We start from the raw sequence: 20,248 nt of genomic DNA, 5'->3' as shown, positions 1-20,248 counted from the left end.
AATTAGTGAGCTGGCAAAAACTGTTACCATCAACTTTCTCAGAACTCTGGAATCCAGTCAAAAAATTATAACAATGAGAGGAAAATTTGGTGAAGAATAAAAGCTACTAATTTGTGGTAAGAAATAAATTTTCAATTGCCTATCTATCATTCTCTATGCCCCAGATTGGCAGTGATCTGTTGATATTAGCCCACTATCCTGGTTTAGATAGCTAGTACCAGTGGTAGGAATTTGGACCATATTCTCATAGAAGTGTGTATATGGCTATCAGCCTGCTTGGCAGCACTTTCATCACTAAGGCTTCTTTCATTACACCAGACTGGGAGGACTCCCAGGGCTTGGGCTACATTGGCTCTCCAGTTGGCTTTTGCCAGAAGCATTTAAAATCACAGGTATTGGCCAAAGAAGTCTGGAGCAAAGGACAACACTCAGAACAAGCAATGAACAGACGGAGAAGCCTGAGAAGGAAGAGTTTGGGAAACAAGATATGTGGAAGAACAAGCATTTTAAAAAACCTTTTATATATACTGGGAAATCAAGAAGGCCATGTGTATGCCGAGGGTGGGACACATACTCAGAAAAGGCCAGAGAAAATGCAAGCATTCAACTTCATTGAATTTGAGCTTCAGGCTCTGCATAAGAAAAATGTAAAGCATTAAAAAAGTACTCCAACTCAGAGTTCATCTGCAAAGACTGGGAAAGTTTTTTGTTGTTGTTGTTGTTTTTTTTTTTTTTTGAGATGGAGCCTCACTCTCTAGCCCAAGCTGGAGTACAGTGGCACGATATCGGCTCACTGCAACCTTCGCCTCTGGGGCTCAAGTGATTCTCCTGTCTCAGCCTCCCAAGTAGCTGGGACTAGAGGCGTGCGCCACCGCACCTGGTTAATTTTTTTTTGTATTTTTAGTAGAGACAGGGTCTCACCATGTTGCCCTGGGTGGTCTTGAACTCCTGAGCCCAGGTGATCCACCTGCCTCGGTTTCCCAAAGTGCTGGGATTACAGGTGTGAGCCACCGCGCCAGGCCACGAAAGTATTTTTTTATTTATCGTTTTTCTTTTGTTGGCTTTAGGTACTTAGAGTAAGGGCATCCAAACACCAGCTGATTAATAAGCTAATAAAACACAGACTTTAGTGGCCACACATGACAAAGAATACATAATTTGCTAAAATAGTTTAAAAAGTCACTAAATACGTAAAAATAACCCACGAGAGAGTAACAACAAAACCCAAGGAAGAGGAAGAATCTAATTTCCAGAGTTAACATATTAGAATCAAAATATACAAATTTCAACAAAACTTTGTGAGGCATATAAGGAAATAAGAAAACATAGCCCATACACAGGAAAGAAATAATTAGATACTATCATGAAGAAGCTCGTGTATTAGAATAACTAGAAAATATTTTTAATCAACTGTCTTATATATGCTCGAAGAACTAAAGGAAATCATAAACAAAGGACTAAAGAAAAAGAGAAAAATGTCTCAGCAAATACACAATATCAGTAAAGATGTAAAAATACAAAGAGACATAGAAATTATAACATAAATAGAAATTCTGTATTTGAAAAGCACAATAAGTAAAAGTCACTAGAGGGGTACAACAGTAGGTTTGAGCAGGCAAAAGAATCAGTGAACTTAAAATAGGTCAATTGAGATTATTCAGTCCAAGGAGCAGAAAAAATAAAAGTAATGTGAAAAACGAACAGAGCACACCTACGCATGATGGGGGTTCAATAAGAAGAGAAATAGAATAGGGAAGAAAGAATTTTCAAAGGAAAAATGACTGCAAATTACTCAAACTTGAGGAAAGACACTAATCTATGTATCCAAGAAGTTCAACACACTCCAAACAGGATAATCTGAAAGAGATCCAAACAAAAACATCTTATAAACATCTCGTCAAAACCCAAATATATGACACTACACTGTAGTGACAAGAATATTGGCAATTCTCTAGTTCTTTGGGTTCAGTGGTGGTTTCACAAATGTGAAAGAGAAAAACAATGGAAAGAAAGTGAACAGTTATTAGCAATTTTCTAGTTCTTTGGATTTAGTGGTGGTTTCACAAATGTGAAAGAGAAAAACAATGGAAGGAAAGTAAACAGTGGGGGAAAAGAGGGGAAAGGAGGGGAGGGAGCAGTAGTCAGTGAGAAGAGCATGTTGTGAACCAAGGGTTATGATGAATTTGTGGATCTGCAGTTCATATTAAAAACGTTTGAATGCTTTCTTTTCTAGCTGTCTTACATTCTCTTTCTATGAAAACTGGTCAACTGTTGGAAGGTAACTTTCAAGTGTGGAGAAAGGCCAATGGAGATTATAAGAAGGAAGTTGGTGAAATCAATTTGGAGTACACGGGCTTTTGAAATCAATTTGTGGTACAGGGTTTTTACCTACCGTGTCCCTCAGGGATACTCAGGCGGTGATGTCCAATACACAGTTGGCAAAGCTGATATGAGACACGGAGAAGGGAATAGCCTGGAGATGTCGATCTGGGAGTCATCGGTGTTTACTGGAAATGAATGAGATCACACAGGGAGAGACAACTTGAGGGCTGAGGAGAGAGGAGGCCCAGGACAGAACCCCAGGAACACCGCCACTCAAGGTGGCAGCTCAGCTTCCTGGCAGGCACCACTACCCCCAGGGCTCTGGAGTCAGGCAGAGCCGGTATTGAAAGTGGGCTGTGGAGTTCTGGGGCTGAGCGCTCTTGGCAAAGTCGGGTACCCTCTCTGATCAGCTGTCACACCTGGCGATAATGGGCATCAGAGAGAGATGCCTTGCGAGGATGCTGTGAGCTGCGTCAGGTAAAGCACCTGGGATCAGAAAGCCACCCCCTCCTCCTCTTCTTCTTGATGACCCCCATTCCTTTGTTACACACACCCTCTCCCATCTTCAGCAACCTCCCGGTCCCTCGGGGATGGATGGTGAGGTGGGCGGGAAGGGGGTGGTGGTGGCCTCGCTCCCGTGACGCGGTGCTCACGTGAGTGACCAGGCGCCTACGTGGGCACCAGCCCCCGCGCCCGCCCGCCCGCCCGCCCTGCGGTCCGGTCCAGGCGCCCGCGCAGAATCAGCTGTCTGAGCTGCCCAGGCGGCAGGGGAGCAGCGAGCGGGCTTCCGCGAGCCGGAGGAAGCACAGGCCTGTCCTGGGTCCCTGCAGGTCAGTGTGAAGGCGGGCGCTGCCGGCGGACCCTGGGACAGGGGTGGAGGGGGCTGGCAGTAGGATTGGGGAGGGGGCGGAGAAGGGATCCGGTAGATTGGTGAGGAGGGGGATGCGGAGCGGGCTGGGGCGGGGGCAGGGGAGGGAGCACCCCGAAGGGAGCCTGGCCCGCCTTCTCGACGCCCCTTGCACTGAGCCCTCCATCCATTTTAGTGCTGGAAATGGGGGGGTGGGGGTAGCGACCCCGCAGTGCGACAGTGAAACATAGACTTATTCTGGAAATAACCCCCTTCTCACAATCCGCTCCCATGGAAACATCTGACCTCCGCAAAAACGGGGTGGCGCTGAGACAGGTTGCCTCCGGGGGAAGGGCACAAAGAGACAAACGCAGTTTGGAAAGCATCCTGGTTTGGTGCCCGAGGCCTGGAAAGAAATGGCGGCTGGGGTGCGGGGGAGGTAGGGGAGGAAAACGTTGGGTGAGCAGGGCCCGGACTCAGAAAAGCGAACGGAGTTCCTGTGAGCCCACTGAGCGCGCAGCCCCTACCCGTGTCTCCTGTCTGTCCGCAGGTCTGCGCGTCTGTTGTTCCCAGCGCTCTTGGAGGCCTGCAAAGGAAGAGCAACCTGTCCAGAATCCTCGCAGGTCCGTGAAAGCAGGGGGCTGCATGGACAGGGGCCCACAAGGGTTGAGAGTGCGGAGGGCCCGGCCAAGGCCAAATTGGGACCCCTGCACATACCCCCACCCACGTGAACACACACCTTACCAGGCTGAATCAGTTCAGAGAAGGTGGCAGGCCCTGCCAGGGTATGGCTGGCTCACGTGTGTGGGAGGAGTGGCGGGCTATGTGGTGGGCAGAAGGCCCTCTTGGAGGCCCGGCCAGCTTACAGGAACCCTCACCAGGGATGAGATGCAATTACTATCCAGACCTGCATTCCACCCCAGGCCCTCAGTCTCCCATGTCTCCTCTTTGTCTCCTCTTCCCTCCACTGTCATCCCCCAGGACAGGAAAAAGAGAAATCTCGACATGGAAAAACCCTACAATAAAAATGAAGGAAACCTGGAAAACGAGGGAAAGCCAGAAGATGAAGTAGAGCCTGATGATGAAGGAAAGTCAGACGAGGAAGAAAAGCCAGACGCGGAGGGGAAGACAGAATGCGAGGGAAAGCGAAAGGATGAGGGAGAGCCAGGTGATGAGGGACAACTGGAAGATGAGGGAAGCCAGGAAAAGCAGGGCAAGTCCGAAGGTGAGGGCAAGCCACAAGGCGAGGGCAAGCCAGCCTCCCAGGCAAAGCCAGAAAGCCAGCAGCGGGCCGCTGAAAAGCGCCCGGCTGGAGATTATGTGCCCCGGAAAGCAAAAAGAAAAACAGACAGGGGGACCGACGATTCCCCCAAGGACTCTCAGGAGGACTTACAGGAAAGGCATCTGAGCAGTGAGGAGATGATGAGAGAATGTGGAGATGTGTCAAGGGCTCAGGAGGAGCTAAGGAAAAAACAGAAAATGGGTGGTTTTCATTGGATGCAAAGAGATGTGCAGGATCCATTCGCCCCAAGGGGACAACGGGGTGTCAGGGGAATGAGGGGTGGAGGTAGGGGCCAAAGAGGCTTACACGATATCCCATACCTTTAATGCCTTTGGCCTTCCATTCTGACTTCTCTGATGAGATTATTGTCAACCCTGCTTTCCCTGGTAGATATTTGCCAGGCCCAATGCTTTAACCTTAAGCTGATATTTTTGCTTTAGATGTCAATCTCGTTACCAGCAGCCTTTTGACCCAACTACAGCGCTCTATATTTTAGTAGAGGATTTTCACCCATGTGCATGGAAAAGATGTTCATGACACATTGTAAAAAATAAATAAAGAACAGTTTGCAGAACCGCATATACAGTATCAGCCAATTTTTATAAAAATGTAAATGTTTGTATAATGCATTTCTGCGCAAAGAAAACTCTGAAAGCATGTACACTAAAAAGTAGGCAATAGTTATTCCTGAAGGGTAGGCAAGAATAGGTCTCACCTGTATTCAAAAATGAGTCCTACCACCTCTTTTATGTACCTCCATGACATTCCTCTGCTGCTGTGCACATCCCTATGTCTTCCCTAGGTGTAGCCAGGTCAGTGAACACTGTTGCTGAGTCCTCTATCATGTTCCTGGGTCCTCTAACATGAGTACTGGGTCTGCATACTCAGACCCATACTAAAATATAATACTAAATATTTGTCATACTAAAAAATAAATAAAAGCTGAAAACAATACATGCTAAGAAATTGAACTGTTCGGTGAGCTTACGAAGGCAATAAAGACACTTAGAATTCCTGTTATCAGAACATAAGATGACAGGTAAAATTCGTATTATCTCTAGGACTAAAAGCTAAAGGAATCAACCTGGAAATTCTAACAGATCTATTGCTATAAGAGTCAATCTTGTCATTTGTAAAATAAGGATAATACTTGCCTCACAGGACTGCCTGGTGGATCAGATGAGATATTAAGTATGTGAGCTGTGTTGTGACCTGGTCCCCACCAGGCACTCAGGGGAGGAATGGCTCCTAAACTATTCCCATACAGTGGCAGGAAAGTCGATGGAATCAGACACATCAGAGGAGGGCTGAGGGAGTTCTCACCATGTCTAGGAATATTTCCAGGCAGCTAAGAAGTAGATGCCACTCTTTCCTGGATACTGCCATGTCTGCTGGGCACTGTGCCCTTTTTCCCAGGCCCCGCACCCTTTACTGATAGAGGATTTATGGTGTCAAAGCCCTGTCATTTTCTCTGGAGTCACTGGTGAGCAATGTCCACCAACCCATGACCCCCGTAGAAGTGGATAAAGCTGTCTCTCCACTTTATAGTTACAGTAACCAGGTAAACATGGATATCACCTTGGTGCTGCTTGGGCCTCTCATTAATATCTTCCAAATTCTTTTTTGCCAAAATGATCATTTATGTGTATTCCTTATTTGTTTGTTTTGCATACATAAATATTGTCCTCACAAAACTCAGATATTGCAGGCTAGGCCAGGAAAAAATACCTGCATGATAGTGGTTGTGCTCTTCTCGTGGGTTAATATCTTGTCTGCAGATGCTCTTTCCTCTGTTGAGTTCACTCTCAGGAAACTTGTCAGGTAACACTTTAGGAGTTCAGCAGACTCATCAATACATTTGAGTTTTAAATCCTTTGTAATGAACATGTTGTGGTCCATGAACAAGCTGCATAGTCATCACCTGGGGAACTAATTAGAAATGCAGAATCTCAGGTCTATCCTCAGACCTAATGAGTTAGAATCTTCATTTTAACAAGATCCCAAGAAGATTTCTATGCACATTGAAGTTTGAGAAGCACCGGCTTAGAAAGAGACCCTTCAGGGTCCCCACTCCCACCTTTACATAAAATATGTGCCTAAAAATATAAATATATGTGCTATATAAGACACATATCGCAGATTATTAAATAAGCCCATGTTTTTCAAAATGAAGTTGTCCTTCCCCCATGAAAAGTAGATCTTGAAATCAATTCAATGGGTCAAGATAGGTAATTTTTTAAAAATGAAATAGGATAGAATAGAATTGAATACAGCCAAACAGAAAGTATCAAATATCAAACAGCATTGTAACTAGAGTGAATATTTTTTGTGAAATTTGTGTTTCAGTTATGTATATACGTATGTGTGTGCACCATGAGTTATGACGAAAATAAATTTCTGACTGTGGGCTGCAGCAAAAACATTGAGAAAGACTGCACTGGATTCTGCATCTCAAAGCATGGCATGTCCATTTTATATTTGTATTTCTAGTGCCCAACACAAGTAACTGACAGGTAGTAAGCACTTAATAAAAATGTAAATAATAATGGCTGAGACTCCAAGTTTAGCCCGTCTACCTAAATAACTTTGGACAAATAACTTAAATTGTCTAACAGGATTTACTTACATTCTCCAAAGTACTGAGGAGTAATGGGCTTTACAGGCTGTATAGGACCTTCTATATATAGCAGAATATCAGCAGAGATATTAGTTCACTATATGTAGTTCACAGTAAAAGCTTCGCTTACTAAAGGACACATATACAGCAGCACCAAGGAGAGCTCCCGCACTGTAAGAGGTGAAACTTCTTAGCCCCTGGAAGACAGGCTCTGCAAAGTGAAACTAAACAACTGTGGAATCTGTGCTATAAAAAGACCTAGGGCTGGGTGAAGTGGCTCACGCCTGTAATCCCAGTACTTTCAGAGGCCAAGGCGGATGGATCACCTGAGGTCAGGAGTTTGAGACCAGCTTGGCCAACATAGTGAAACCCCGTCTCTATTAAAAATACAAAAAAAAAAAAAAAATTAGCTGGGCGTGGTGGTGGGTGCCTGTAATCCCAGCTACTTTGGAGACTGAAGCAGGAGAATTGCTTGAATCTGGGAGGTGGAGGTTGCAGTGAGCTGGGATCGTGCCATTTAAAAACGAACAAACAACAAACAACAAAAAAAAAAACCCCAGTGGAGGGTTCTGTATATGCCACAGGAGCACAGCCTCACAAAGGAACAGAAGAAATGCCATAGCGAGAAATCATGGGTGGTAAGCTGCCCTAGATGGGTAGCAGTTAAGTACATACCTGCAGATGATCTTACCACACTTAGCTTGAAGGAATTAAGACCTTAGATTTTAGCGACAATATGTATCATACTGATTTTGTTCTTGGACTCCACATGGTTTCCAGTTTTAAGTGGTACCCAGAGCAAGAAAAAGATCTACAGTAGTTCCAGACTGTAGTGCAAGCTTCTCTGACACTTCAGCCTCATGACCCTGCAGATCCAATTGTATTGTGTCCATGCTAGAAAGAGAGGCTCCATGGAGTTTTAGAAAGCCCCAGTAGTAGAATTAAAGTATATGCCTCTATGGTTTTTTAAGCAAAATCATTCCCTCTTTTCTTGGCAACTAGTCTACATTTGAGAATCTGCTCCTGGCTTGCTATCAAACCCAGTAGAGACTTAACACCTGACCACGAGGTATTAATTTTCCATACTAACAAGCTACTCTTAATGAATGTGTTGCTGTCTACTCTGTTGAATAATAAAGTTTTGTGTGGACCTCAGCTTTCAACCATTAATTGCAGATGGCTTTACAAGATCAGACCTGAGTAAACCAAAAGGCACAAGTAAATTTCATGTGCAGTTTGATCAGATTAATTGCCTCTCTCTCAACCAACATATATCATATATGGCATCTTGGTGAATTCTTCATCCTTGTGACCAGTTAGAAAAAGATATATGAAACAATGTATCAGTTCCTGGTTGTATCTTCCTGGTATATTGATAGTAGGTGCAAGTGGATGGCTGCCTCATTATAGTCCCACTCAGGGATAACATAGAATAGTAGAAAAAAGACATGCTAGGATTTAGGGTATGATTTTGAGTGAATCATATGATTGTCCATTTTGTATAGAACCCTTAATGGTTGGAGGTATGGATCTACCCTGCCTCATGAGCAATGACTAAAACCAGCAATCGGCTGGTCAGGGACTTGAAGAGAATTATTTGGACAATTAATGATGAGGAGGATTTTAGAGGTCCTAGATGTCTTGAGGAGGATTCAAAATTTCAGCCAGACTGAGTTCTCATTGGAGGTTCTGGGGGGAAATATACATCCAAGTTCTTTCATGTTGTTTTCAGAATTTGCTTCCTTGCAGCTGTAGGAGTGTGGTCCCAGTTTTTTGTTTGTTTGTTTGTTTGTTTGTTTTTTCTGCCTGTCAGGCAAGCCATTTTCAGCTCCTAGAGGCCATTTGCATTCCTTATGATGTGAACGCCTCCAATCTTCTCTGTGTAACTGCACATTGATTCTTTCTAAAGCTTCTAACCTGTGACTTTTCTGTCTCTGACTCTAGACCCTTATGTAAAGGGATGATGTGATTAGGTTAGGCTCACCCAGATTGTCTCCCTATGTTATGATCAACTGATCTGGGAACCTAATTATATCTGCAAAATCTGTTCACAGCAACACATAGATTAACATTGGATTGAGTTACTGGAAGAAGATACGTATAATACACTGTGGGCTGGTAACTTGCGGGAACCATCTTAGAATTCTGCCTACCATAGTCTACCTTCAGGTCCCCCAAATTTATTTCCCTACCAAATGTAAAAATACAGTCAACTTCTCCCAAGATTTGCCAAAATCTCATCCCATTACAGCATGAACTCAAAAGTAAACATGTCATCATCTAAATTATATAAACCAGATGTGGATGCGGATCTTGGGCATAATCCATTAAGTAAAGCTCCTGAAGACATTTCATCCCATCTGCGGATCTGTAAAACTGAGGAGACAAATTATTTGCCTATAAAATTCCCAACCTATGATGATGTGACAAGCACAGGATAACAGTTATAAACAAAAGCGAGTAACAAATAGAAGATAAAAAGAGGTCACTGGCTCAAAAAAATTCTTTATTAGGTTTTAAGACCTGGGAAAAATCCTTTGTGGCACTCAGCTTCACTCTCTGTGCTCTTGGATGTGTCCTCTGGACGGTCAGGTCTGTGCTCTGAGCTCTCGGTTCTGCGATCTGAGTAATCCTTCCTTTTTCATTAGATGCAGCATGGGTTCTCAGCTGAGTAGTTTTATCAGACCATTTCTTATCAAGAGAATTTTGGAGATCTCACAATCTTCTCTCATGTTGTACTCCATCACTTTCATTTAGAGTTGGCAGTGTTTCTACTGGTATAATTTTCTTTAAAATCTTGTGAGGTGAGTCTTGCATAAATTACAGTAGGTTTTACTCCATTGAAGAAAATTCACATTGACAGATATTTTTGAAATCATCTTTCTCTATTTTTGTCTCTTCCTGAGGTAGCTGAGCATGGCTGGTTTCAGCTCCTAAAGGCTACGTTCATTCCTTGCCACATGGTACCCTCCAGCTTTAAGGCAGCAGCAGCACATAGAATCCTTCTTATGCTTTGAATCTCTGATTTCTCTGCCTCTGACCTCTACACTTGGCCTGTCTAGTTTGATTGAGAGCATATTTGAGTCATACTTTCAATCTCTTGAAAATGACCTTTGTGTGACTGAGTGCTCTGACTTTCTTATTTTTCTAAGGTTTCAGAGAAAGACTGTAACAACTACATCCTCAGCTTTTTCTCTGTGTCATACTTTCAGAAGGAATCTCTTAGTTTTGTGTATTTTTCCATTTGGGTAGGATGGTTATTTCCCAGTCCTCAAGTTTTAGTTCCTTTTTGTTTAACAGCTATTCTCTCAATATATCTTTCTCATCACCTTTTGCTATAAGCTGCAGGAAGGAACCAGGCTACGCTTCAAAACATTGCTTGGAAATCATCACAGCTAAATGTCCCAGTGCATCACTTGCAAGTTCGGCTTTCCACATAACTGTTGGAGACTATTTCTCAATTTCCATGCCACTAAATATAAGGGTTTTTTTCCTCTAATTTCTAGTAACTTCCTCCTCACATACTACTGGCCCCTCACCAGCAGAATCTTTAAGGTATATGTTTTTACTGACAGTTGGATAAACATCATCATGTTCCTCAAAATTCTCCCAGCCTCCATCAACTGCTGGTTTCCCCAGCCACTCTCATATATTTAGGCATTCGCTGCTTTCAGTACCAAAATTTTTATTAATATTCTTTTACTGTGTAACATATCACTTCAAATGTAGCAGCTTAAAACAACACCTACTTCTTATCTGACAGTTCTATAGGTCAGAACTTTGGAATTCACAGCTGAGTTCCTTAATCAGGGTCTCACAAAGCTAAAATCAAGGTGTCAGCTAAACTGAGTTCGTATCTGGGGGTCTTGACAAAAAATAATGTATTACCAAGCTAATTCCTCTTGGCAAAATTTAGTTTCTTGTATCGTAAACTAAAAATAAAGTCTCAAGCCCCCCACTGACTGAACAGACCACTTCTTGGCCAAGGGGACTCCAGAGAATCCTTAAAAACTGAGTTCCTGGCTGTGAGAGCATGCTAGGTCAGACACGCCTCATTATACCCCCCACCCTTTTACAATTTAGACAAAACAACTGGCCATCATTAATGTAAAAATATATATCATTAATGCTAATAGAATGGACTCTTTGTGGCAATAAGATACAAAGTTATAAACAGGACCTAAGGCCATAGCGGGTAAGGGTTAAGTCATGCAAGCCTGGACTTAAAGAATAAACTATGTTTTAACTGCTGCAAGGTGTTTCTTTTTGTCTAACAGCTACACAAACACTGGCCTTGAGATAAGCAATATTAAAACAATTGTAGCTCACTGCCAGACACTGAGTAACTGACTCCCTGTTCCACAAGCCATAACTACAGCTTTGATTGGACAAGAGACTGATTTCAGTAACTTTCTCCTGATAAGAAGACCACTGACCATGGACTGGTTCTAGGCCAGTTTACAGAGGCCAGAACTTGAGTGCCTTCATGTCTCTGCTTTACCTTTTGACTTATAGAGACTAATTGTAATACATTTAAATGTTAAGTTTCCCCCCCAACATGAAAGGGGTTCATGTATAACATGGATGTTTATTCAATAGGCATGCATTAGGACTCACTGAATTATATTCATATCTCCTCCTATAACCTGTTGAATATGTATGCTTAGCCAATCTATCCAGCATAAATTCCTGTCTTACCCCTTTCTCCCTCTAAGTGTCTGTTTCCGGGTTCTGCCAGAGGCTATGCTTCCAAGACTATCAGAATGACCACCTTGAAGGCTGTAACTCTTTATAAAAAATAAAATCTTCTTTCTAAATTTACAAATTGTGTCATTTTTAAGTCAACATACTGTAGGTCTGAGGTCTCTAGTTAGGACAGAAACAGATCATCTTAATTCAAGTTGGGACTGACCTTATTTAAAGCTAGGCTTTAGATATTGTGAAAACAGGTTTATTTTCCATTTACCTTTATTTCTAGAGCATAACGTTACCTGGTACCAACTGAAATTCAAGGATGTATACCAGGACCCTTCCTCCCTTGGAAACTGAACTTCAATTTCTGTGTCCCAGCCTTTTAAAACTGCTGAAAACTTCACTGCTTCTCAGCCTAATATCCTTAATCCTAATTTCCTATCAACAAATGTCTCAAAGCAAAAAAGTTCTACCAAGTCTAGGTTTCATATCTGTGGAATTATTTTCTCTTTAAAATTTTGGTCACACAAGTCTTCAGTGCTTTGTTTTCTCCTCAGTGTCTTCAAACAGATTGTTTGTTTTCTGCTCGGCTTTTCTAGTAGTTCTTCATGGGAGGGTTTGCTCTGAAACAAGGTGATCTACCATTGCTAAAAACGTTATTTTTTTTTGGTCCTCCTAATTATTAAGAACTTCTTCCATAATAGATGCCCTCTGGTGATTATTTAATTAAGAAACAAATATTTTGGCACTCTGTCTACCTTGTGAAAAGTTCATGCACATACTTCTCCCCTAAACCTCCTCATCACTAATTTTCCAAGTTTGTTCTTTCTAAGTCCCTGAAAAGCCAGCCAAATCACGTGCTATTGCTCATGAATCAGGCTGTCTCTCTTTCCATGCCAAGTGAACAAGTTATATCATTGAAATTTCTGCCCATTAGTAAGATTTCCCTCTGCTGCTGTCTTTCCTGAATGAGATTTTAGTACAGCAGCCTTTCTCTTCCAGTGGGTTCCAGCATGCCATGCACATTGATCTATAAAACAGATCTATACTTTTCTATTCTCTAGTTACAGGGTTCCATTAGGCCACAAATGTGGGTTGATAGGGAGGTGGCCAAGCAGTAGGAGAAAGTACCTTGAGAGTCTGAACTTCTTGCTTATGTAGTTTTCTTATGCCTTCTAGTTATGTTTAAATTCAGTCAGTTATGTATAATTCTCATCTTAAAATAGAATTCTGCTGTGCATTTCTAGTTATGTGGTTTGATGAATTAAACAGTGGCTAGTTCATGATAACGTTTCTAGGTGCATAGTTTCTTGGAATAACATAGTCAGATGGTGGGTACCAGCCAGCACCCAGGAGTTACTTTCCAAATATAGAGCAGTTATTGGCTTATTTCCTCTACACAGCATCTCACAAGCTCCCCAATCTGATTATTTGTTATGATATGGTTTGAGGTCTCCAGAAATTAGCCTCTATCCTGAGCCTTTAGCTAATAACTCCCAGAAGATTTTAGTATTTTATTTTCCTTAGTGCACAGTCACTCTGAAAAGTGTCTGTAGGTCCCACTGGGAAAGGTTTGATGTAAGAGTCACAGTATATACCAGTGGCTGCAAGATCATACCTTGGAGGTACCCTTCCTTCCCCTCAGTTGGGTAAGAAGTTTAGAAAACATGCCACAGCATCTTGAGTTAGACTTTCTTGCAGATCTAGAAATTTTTTTCTGCCTGAATATGTCAAGCAGCATCCAATAGGCTGCCCAATTATTTCATTTTAAAGAATGCTCTGATTAGCTATCACCACAAATCCCTGTGGGCCAAAAACTCACTAATTACCATTCAATTCCTGTGGCTTATTGTGGTAGTTCCACTCACCTTGTCTCAGATAATTAAGCCCTGTCACCTGACTTCCACCGCTCTGGGATTCCATAATTCACATTAAGATGAGGTAGGACAATTCTACTGCAGCATTCTCCACCATCATCTCCAGCCTACAAAGCACAGGCCCACAGAAATCTTCAAAGATGCTCTTGACCCTCTCACAAATGCATTTCTTAATGCCTCAGAGTACGTCTGCACAAATGTCCCTATTCCATATATCACAGTTCTATTCCTTCTCTACTAGTGTCCTTACTTTATTGTAAAAGCGACTGCATTTGGAGCATTTAATTGGCAGCGGAACTGCAACACCATGAGGACCTAGCCTCGGTTCACAGCTATATCTACCCTAAGATGAGGGACTCCTTCAACCCTGCCTTAGAGGCTTTCTGGTGCTGTACATATGTTCTCTGCTGTATTTTTGTAGCTTCCAATGTCCTGTTTTTTCTATGCATACTCTCTAGGGTTGTCAGATGTATACAGATGACTCCAGAAAGTTCTTGGTAATTATTTTTGTTTTAGTACTTAAGTAACATAACCACTTGATTTCTCAAAGCTTTGGATTCCACTCGCACTTCATTCCATGCCACCAGTGGTGTATGAGTTATCATCATACTACTACATACCATGTACCTGTGAACCTCTCCTAACACCTTCCCCCTACTGTTCTCAACCCTATTGTCAGTAGGTTATATTTTTCCCTCAAATTTACAAGGAACCCAATTCCTGGAGTGACTTCCTGTATCTGTTACTGTACCTGAAAAGTGCATTGCAGGAAATAGGGGGTACATTTGCAGTGGAAAATTTGAGGGCAGTTCTTAATAAAGGAGAGTAGACAAAGGTATGGGAAGGGTATTAGAGAACCAAAATGAGTAGTGCAATACACCGTGGCTACTAAAGGTGAGATTACCAGAGGTAGGCCTGAGGGACAGAGGCAAAGAGGGGTAACTAAAAGTTGGAGTTGCAGAGCCTATGTGGAGAGGGCCACCTTCTAGGAACCTTGGGAGAAGGGACTCCACCAGCATCTGGCAACACTGCAGGGAACAAGTTGAGAAACAAATTTCCTGACTGCACTCACTACTGCTGGCTCCCAGAGGACGAGGGAGCCCTTTGATGTGGTCCATATAGGTCAGAGTCCTTCGGGAGACAGAGCAGGGTAAAGAAGAATGTCGAGTGAATTGGGATGGGAAGATGGGGAGATATCCACAAATGAGTGAGGGCCATGTTAATAGTACTCATTAGGAATTGTGCCTGCAGCTTTATGCATATCATAAGGAGGAGGATAAAAAGCATATTATTCTGTGAAAGTGAACTCCAGCAGGGCTGAGATTTGCCTGAACTTTTTATCAAAATAAGAAATGTGCCTGCATGGCACTGACCCATTGTAAAGGCACAAAACATATTGATTAAGAGTGCTGTTTGACAATCATGGGTCTGAGGAATTTGGGATGATTTTTACCAGCCTGTTAGCTTTACCGATAACAGTGAGATTGATCATTTAAACCTAGTCTCAGTGAACCTCATTGCCAAGGGCTCTGCCATTGAGACTGTTACATAGCGAGAATATGCTTACATAACCAGCAATGTACCAGAAACCTTGACTGAGACTCTATTTTGTGTTCTCTGGTTTCAAGGTATTCTATGCATACATTAATGGTTCCTTATCTGAAAAGAGAAGGGCATCCTGCCAGGGCTATTATAAAGAGGGAAGATAATCAAAGCTCATACCTGGCCACTCCAAATCCCTTACTATTAGACAGCTTTTGACTATGATGTTTCTCCTTAATGCTGTTGCTATGTTGCATCCTTTTTTTTCTCCAACAAACTGCAGATTTGCAATCATGACCATTTGGTGTCCCAAGAGTTTTCTTTAGCAGTGGAACTGTTCAGCTGCCACAGTTATCATGGCATCTGGAGGAGGAAATACACTATACTATGATATGCTTTGACTTTGCCTTTGTTTATAAGTGTGGTTTGCTCTAAAGATACTTTCGGGTTCTATGCAATAAATAGATGAAGCCTTGACTTTATGGATTTTTACTTTTAACCTTTGTTTTAGAACTTAGAAAAAACTTCACCTTCCCCACCAAAAAAGAGACACTGTAATTCTTTTTTTCTGCTTACCTTATGGCTTACAGTTAATACGATGGAGATCATAATGAATATATAAATCAGTGGTGATTAGCCTTTATTATGAATCAGAATCACCCAGGCAGCCTGTTTAAGATGGAAATTATAGAGCTCCACCTAGTGGATCTGACATGGGGATTATAAATTCACATTATTGATGAAGACTTATGGTGATTCTGACATGTGACAAACTGGGACACTTTAAAAATGCATTAATAAATGAGATAAGGTTAAATTCATGGCACAAACCCTTCTCCATGGTGTTTCTTTTGGAATTGCAAGTAAATGCTGCTAGAGATATAGAGTCCACAGTTATTTATGTAGACAGGGAATGATCTTGGACAAGAATTCTTGACTCAGGTATTATTATTTACAAATTCATCAAGAAACTATTACTTATCAGGCACTGTGCTAGGTATTAGGGGTACCAGGATAAACAACAGGTTGTGCTTTGACAAGCAAAGTCCATTGTTCCTCAATTTTAAAAAACCTCACCCCACAGTCAGAAACCTATTGTTCAAATATACATAACTGAAATACAAATTTCAGAAAATAATATTAATCCTACCTACCTGCCATATAATCTGATGTTTACTATCTGATTCTGGTTGAATCTGCTATATCCTATTTCATTTAAAAATATTACAGGTCTTGACCTGCTGAATTTGTTTTAAACTCTGCAAATATAGGAAGGTGAAACTTCAGTTTGACAAACACAGGTCTATTTAAAAATCTGTGATGTGCATCCTATGAAGCACATGTATTTATCCTTCTAGGCACATATATCATGAGAAGGTGGAATTGGGGAGGCTAAGAGTTTCCTCATTAACCTTGCTTCTCAAACTTTAAGGTGTACAGGAATCACCTGCAGATCTTGTTAAAACTAGAAAAGATTCTTACTTAGTAGGGCTGGGGTGAGGATGTGAGATTCTACATTTCTAACTATCTTTCAGTTGATGCTGATGCAGCTAGTCCATGAACCACTATTTGAGTAGCATTGCTCTAAAAATTACAAATGTGGGTAGGGGTGTTAAACTGGTAAGGTGGGACCTGGAAGGACTTTCCTAGAAGAGAATTTACTCTAAGGAAAGATGAGTCAAGCATACAAGTCACTGACAGATGAGAACAGATGAGTGTGTGCCACTCAAATTTTACCCCAGCCTCTATCTCTGAATTTAGTGGAGAGATGGCTGTATGCAAACAGTTACAAACCAGCAACCATAGAAATAATTGTTTTACTAAAAATCTGAAATCCCCCGGGGGCTGAAGCATCACTGAGGTGTTACCCTATTGGGCAAGTATAACTCTGTACTGAGGAAAGGGACTTTATCCACATTTTCATAGTTGTTGTGGAATGGGGTCAGTAGGCTTGGCTCACTGGGGACTGCAAGGAAATCAACTGGACCTTGTTACCTTGAGAACTTCAGCCCATCGGCATCAATGGGAGCTTTAGAAGGGTGCAAGATTTATGAGAAGGAGCACAGTGCCCAGTGGACATGACATTGTCTAAGAGAGGATGGCACCCACCTTTCAGTTTCCTAGACTTATTTCTGGATACAGGTAAGATTTACCCTAGTCCTCTTCCAAGTGCCTGAGGGGGTATTTTTTTCTGCAAGAGCAGGGGAGAAGGTGGATGCCAACCCAACAAATATATTCTCTACCTCATCCAACCCACTCAGCAGTTTTGAAAAGCAAGCTATTATCTCCATTTGACAAATGACAAGACTGTCCATTAGAGCAATGGATCTGTAATAACCCCAGATTGACTTCCCCAGATGAGTCCCACAGGTAGGTAATGTGAATTTTGCCTATCATTTTAAGTTCTGACAACAAGAACTTTAAGTGTCTCTACTGAACTTCATAAGTTCACTGGACAGTTATTTTCTTTGCTTTTTACATACTGTGTTCTGATTTTTTTAAATATTTTATTATTTTTGTGAGAAAAGTAATTTGTGTTCTCTGGGAAAAGAAAGATTAGTAGAACGAAAGAAAACAAAGAAATGAAATCACCTGCTAGCTCACAACTCAGAAAACCACTGTTAACCTTTCATGTATTTAACAAAAACAGACAGATTCTGTAGATGATATTATAAGCTGCTTTATTTTTCCACGAATCATGACGTCTCTGCAATGCACATGTGTGAAAATCTGCTACTGAAACATAGAGCAAGCAAACACTGGCAGGTGGGTCAAAAGGCTACTGGCAGCAGGAGGAACTACTAAAGCAAAGTATTACCATAAGGTTAAAACATATGGCCTGACAAATGCCTGCCAGGGAAACTACACATAAGGAATGTCTTCAGTGTCCCTTCGTGGGGCCCTGCAGCCACCCCTGAATTCCCTTGGACCCCTAGGATAGAAGGGGTCCTGTAAATTTCTTTGCATCCACAAAAACGCCCCCAATTTCTGTTTGCTTTTTCTCCTTTTATCCTCCACCCTAGCCATGTTGTCAAATTCTCTTATCATGTCCTCATTGCTGAAATTCATATCATGTATGGCTTCCTTATATTGCTTGAGGTACTGAGCCAGCCCCTTGTTGGTTTTTCTTTTGGCTTTCCTGGGTATATCATCCTCAGCTGGGCGCTTTCCTGCAGCCCTTGTTTCACTTTCTGGCTCTCCCTCACTCTCTGGCTCTCTTTCACTGTCTGGCTGTCCTTCACCCTCTGCCCTTCCCCCTCTCTCTGGCTTTCCCTCTCTCTCTGATCCTCCCTCCATCTCTGACTTTCCCTTCCTCTCTGACTTTCCATCTCCTTTTGCCTTTCCCGCACTCTCTGGCTTTTCTTTATCCTTTAACGGTTCCTTATCTGTCTTGCCCTTGTTTTCTGTCTTTCCCTCGTTTTCTAACTTCTTGTCTTCCAGAGTACAAGCTACTTCTGGCTTTCCCTCGTCCGGTGGCTGTTCTTCATTGTCTATCTTTCCTTGGTTTGAAGGCATTCCTTCATTTTCATTGAAGAGTTTTTCCATGTCGAAATTTCCCCTCCTTTTCCTTTCCTGGGTGATGCGGGTGGAGGGAAGAGGAGACAAAAAGGAGACATGGGAGACTGAGGGCATGGGGTGGAAGGCAGGTCTGGATAGTACTTGCATCTCACCCCTGGTGAGGGTTCCCCTAAGCTGACAGGGCCTCCAAGAGGGCCTTCTGCCCACCACGTAGCCCGCCACTCCTCCCACACACGTGAGCCAGCTATTCCCTGGCAGGCCCTGCCACCTTCTCTGCACTGGTTCAGCCTGGTAAGGTGTGTGTTCATGTGGGTGGGGGAATGGGCAGGGACCCCAATTCCGCCCTGACTGGGCCCTCCACACTCTCAACCCTTGTGGGCCCCTGTCCATGCAGCCCCCTGCTTTTACGGACCTGCGGGGATTCTGGACAGGTTGCTCCTCCTTTTCAGGCCTCTCAGAGCGCTGAGAACAACAGACGCGCAGACCTGCGGACAGACAGGAGACAGGGGTAGGGGCTGCGCGCTTAGCGGGCTCACAGGGACTCGGTTGCCTTTCCTGAGTCCAGGCCGTGTTCACCCACCGTTTTCCTCCCCTACCTCCCCCGCACCCCAGCCGCCATTTCTCTCAAGGCGGGCACCGAACCAGGATGCTTTCCAAACTGCGTTTGTATCTGTGTCCCGGTCCCCCGGAGGCAACCTGCCCCAGCGCCACCCCATTTTTGCGGAAATCAAGTGTTTCCATGGGCATAGATTGTGAGAAGGGGTTATTTCCAGAATAAGTCTACGTTTCACTGTCGCACTGCGGGGTCGCTGCCCCCACTCCCCATTACCAGCACTAAAATGGATGGAGGACTCAGTGCAAGAGGGCGTCGAGAAGGCGAGCCAGGCTCGCTTCGGGGGTTCTCCCTCCACTGCCCCGGCCCCCGCCGACTCCGCATCCCCCTCCTCACCAATCTACCGGATCCCTTCTCCGCCCCCTCCCCAATCCTACTGCCAACCCCCTCCACCCCTGTCCCAGGGTCCGCCGGCAGCGCCCGCCTTCACACTGACCTGCGGGGACCCAGGACAGGCCTGTGCTTCCTCTGGCTCGCGGAAGCCCGCTCGCTGCTCCCCTGCCGCCTGGGCAGCTCAGACAGCTGATTCTGCGCGGGCGCCTGGACCAGACCTCTGGGCGGGCTGGCGGGCGGGCGCGGGGGCTGGTGCCCACGTAGGCGCCCGGCAGGTCACGTCAGCACCGCGTCACCGGAGCTCGGCCCCCGCTCTTGCCTGATACGCCTCACCTTGGAGCTCGGCGCCCCCCTCTTGCCTGACATACCTCACCTTCCATCCCTGAGGGACCGGAGGCTGGGGACGGTCGGAGTCTTGGTGCGTTTGTGTAGCAAAGTGGGGTCACGGAGAAGAGGAGGAGAAGTGGCTTTCTGACCCCAGGTGCTTTACCTGACGCAGCTCACAGCATCCTCGCAAGGCATCTCTCTCTGATGCCCATTATCGCCAGGTGTGACAGCTGATCAGAGAGGGTACCCGACTTTGTCAAGAGCGCTCAGCCCCAGA

At 43.7% G+C, this 20,248-nt stretch overlaps 2 protein-coding genes and 1 long non-coding RNA gene across 3 annotated transcripts; 1 reads left to right on the top strand and 2 right to left on the bottom strand.

Annotated features, from left to right (window-relative positions):
* Positions 1 to 869: 869 nt before the first annotated feature.
* Positions 870 to 3,786, bottom strand: LOC116811885 (uncharacterized). The gene is made up of 3 exons (XR_004370536.2): positions 3,697 to 3,786; positions 2,393 to 2,507; positions 870 to 1,857 (listed from the first exon to the last, which is right to left on the bottom strand). It is a non-coding gene; the product is annotated as an uncharacterized LOC116811885 (long non-coding RNA).
* On the top strand, positions 3,014 to 5,030 carry TCEAL6 (transcription elongation factor A like 6). Its single transcript, XM_032757314.2, is given in 4 exon segments — positions 3,014 to 3,152; positions 3,720 to 3,792; positions 4,151 to 4,696; positions 4,698 to 5,030. Coding segments are annotated over 2 exon segments (552 nt in total). The 5' UTR covers positions 3,014 to 3,152; positions 3,720 to 3,792; positions 4,151 to 4,174; the 3' UTR covers positions 4,728 to 5,030.
* A 12,813-nt stretch (positions 5,031 to 17,843) lies between these two features.
* On the bottom strand, positions 17,844 to 19,924 carry TCEAL2 (transcription elongation factor A like 2). The gene is made up of 3 exons (XM_032757313.2): positions 19,748 to 19,924; positions 19,111 to 19,183; positions 17,844 to 18,752 (listed from the first exon to the last, which is right to left on the bottom strand). Exon 3 carries the CDS (start codon positions 18,723 to 18,725, stop codon positions 18,042 to 18,044), a length of 684 nt encoding a protein of 227 aa, XP_032613204.1. The 5' UTR covers positions 18,726 to 18,752; positions 19,111 to 19,183; positions 19,748 to 19,924; the 3' UTR covers positions 17,844 to 18,041.
* Positions 19,925 to 20,248: the final 324 nt, after the last annotated feature.

The sequence above is a fragment of the Hylobates moloch genome, unplaced genomic scaffold (genome assembly GCF_009828535.3).
Source record: "Hylobates moloch isolate HMO894 unplaced genomic scaffold, HMol_V3 SCAFFOLD_7, whole genome shotgun sequence".
In the NCBI taxonomy this organism is placed as follows: domain Eukaryota; kingdom Metazoa; phylum Chordata; class Mammalia; order Primates; family Hylobatidae; genus Hylobates; species Hylobates moloch.
This window is presented reverse-complemented; position numbering and strand designations above follow the sequence as displayed.

Excerpts from the sequence above, each read along its gene's own strand:
- TCEAL2 (XM_032757313.2), bottom strand. The coding sequence starts at position 18,725 with ATGGAAAAACTCTTCAATGAAAATGAAGGAATGCCTTCAAACCAAGGA.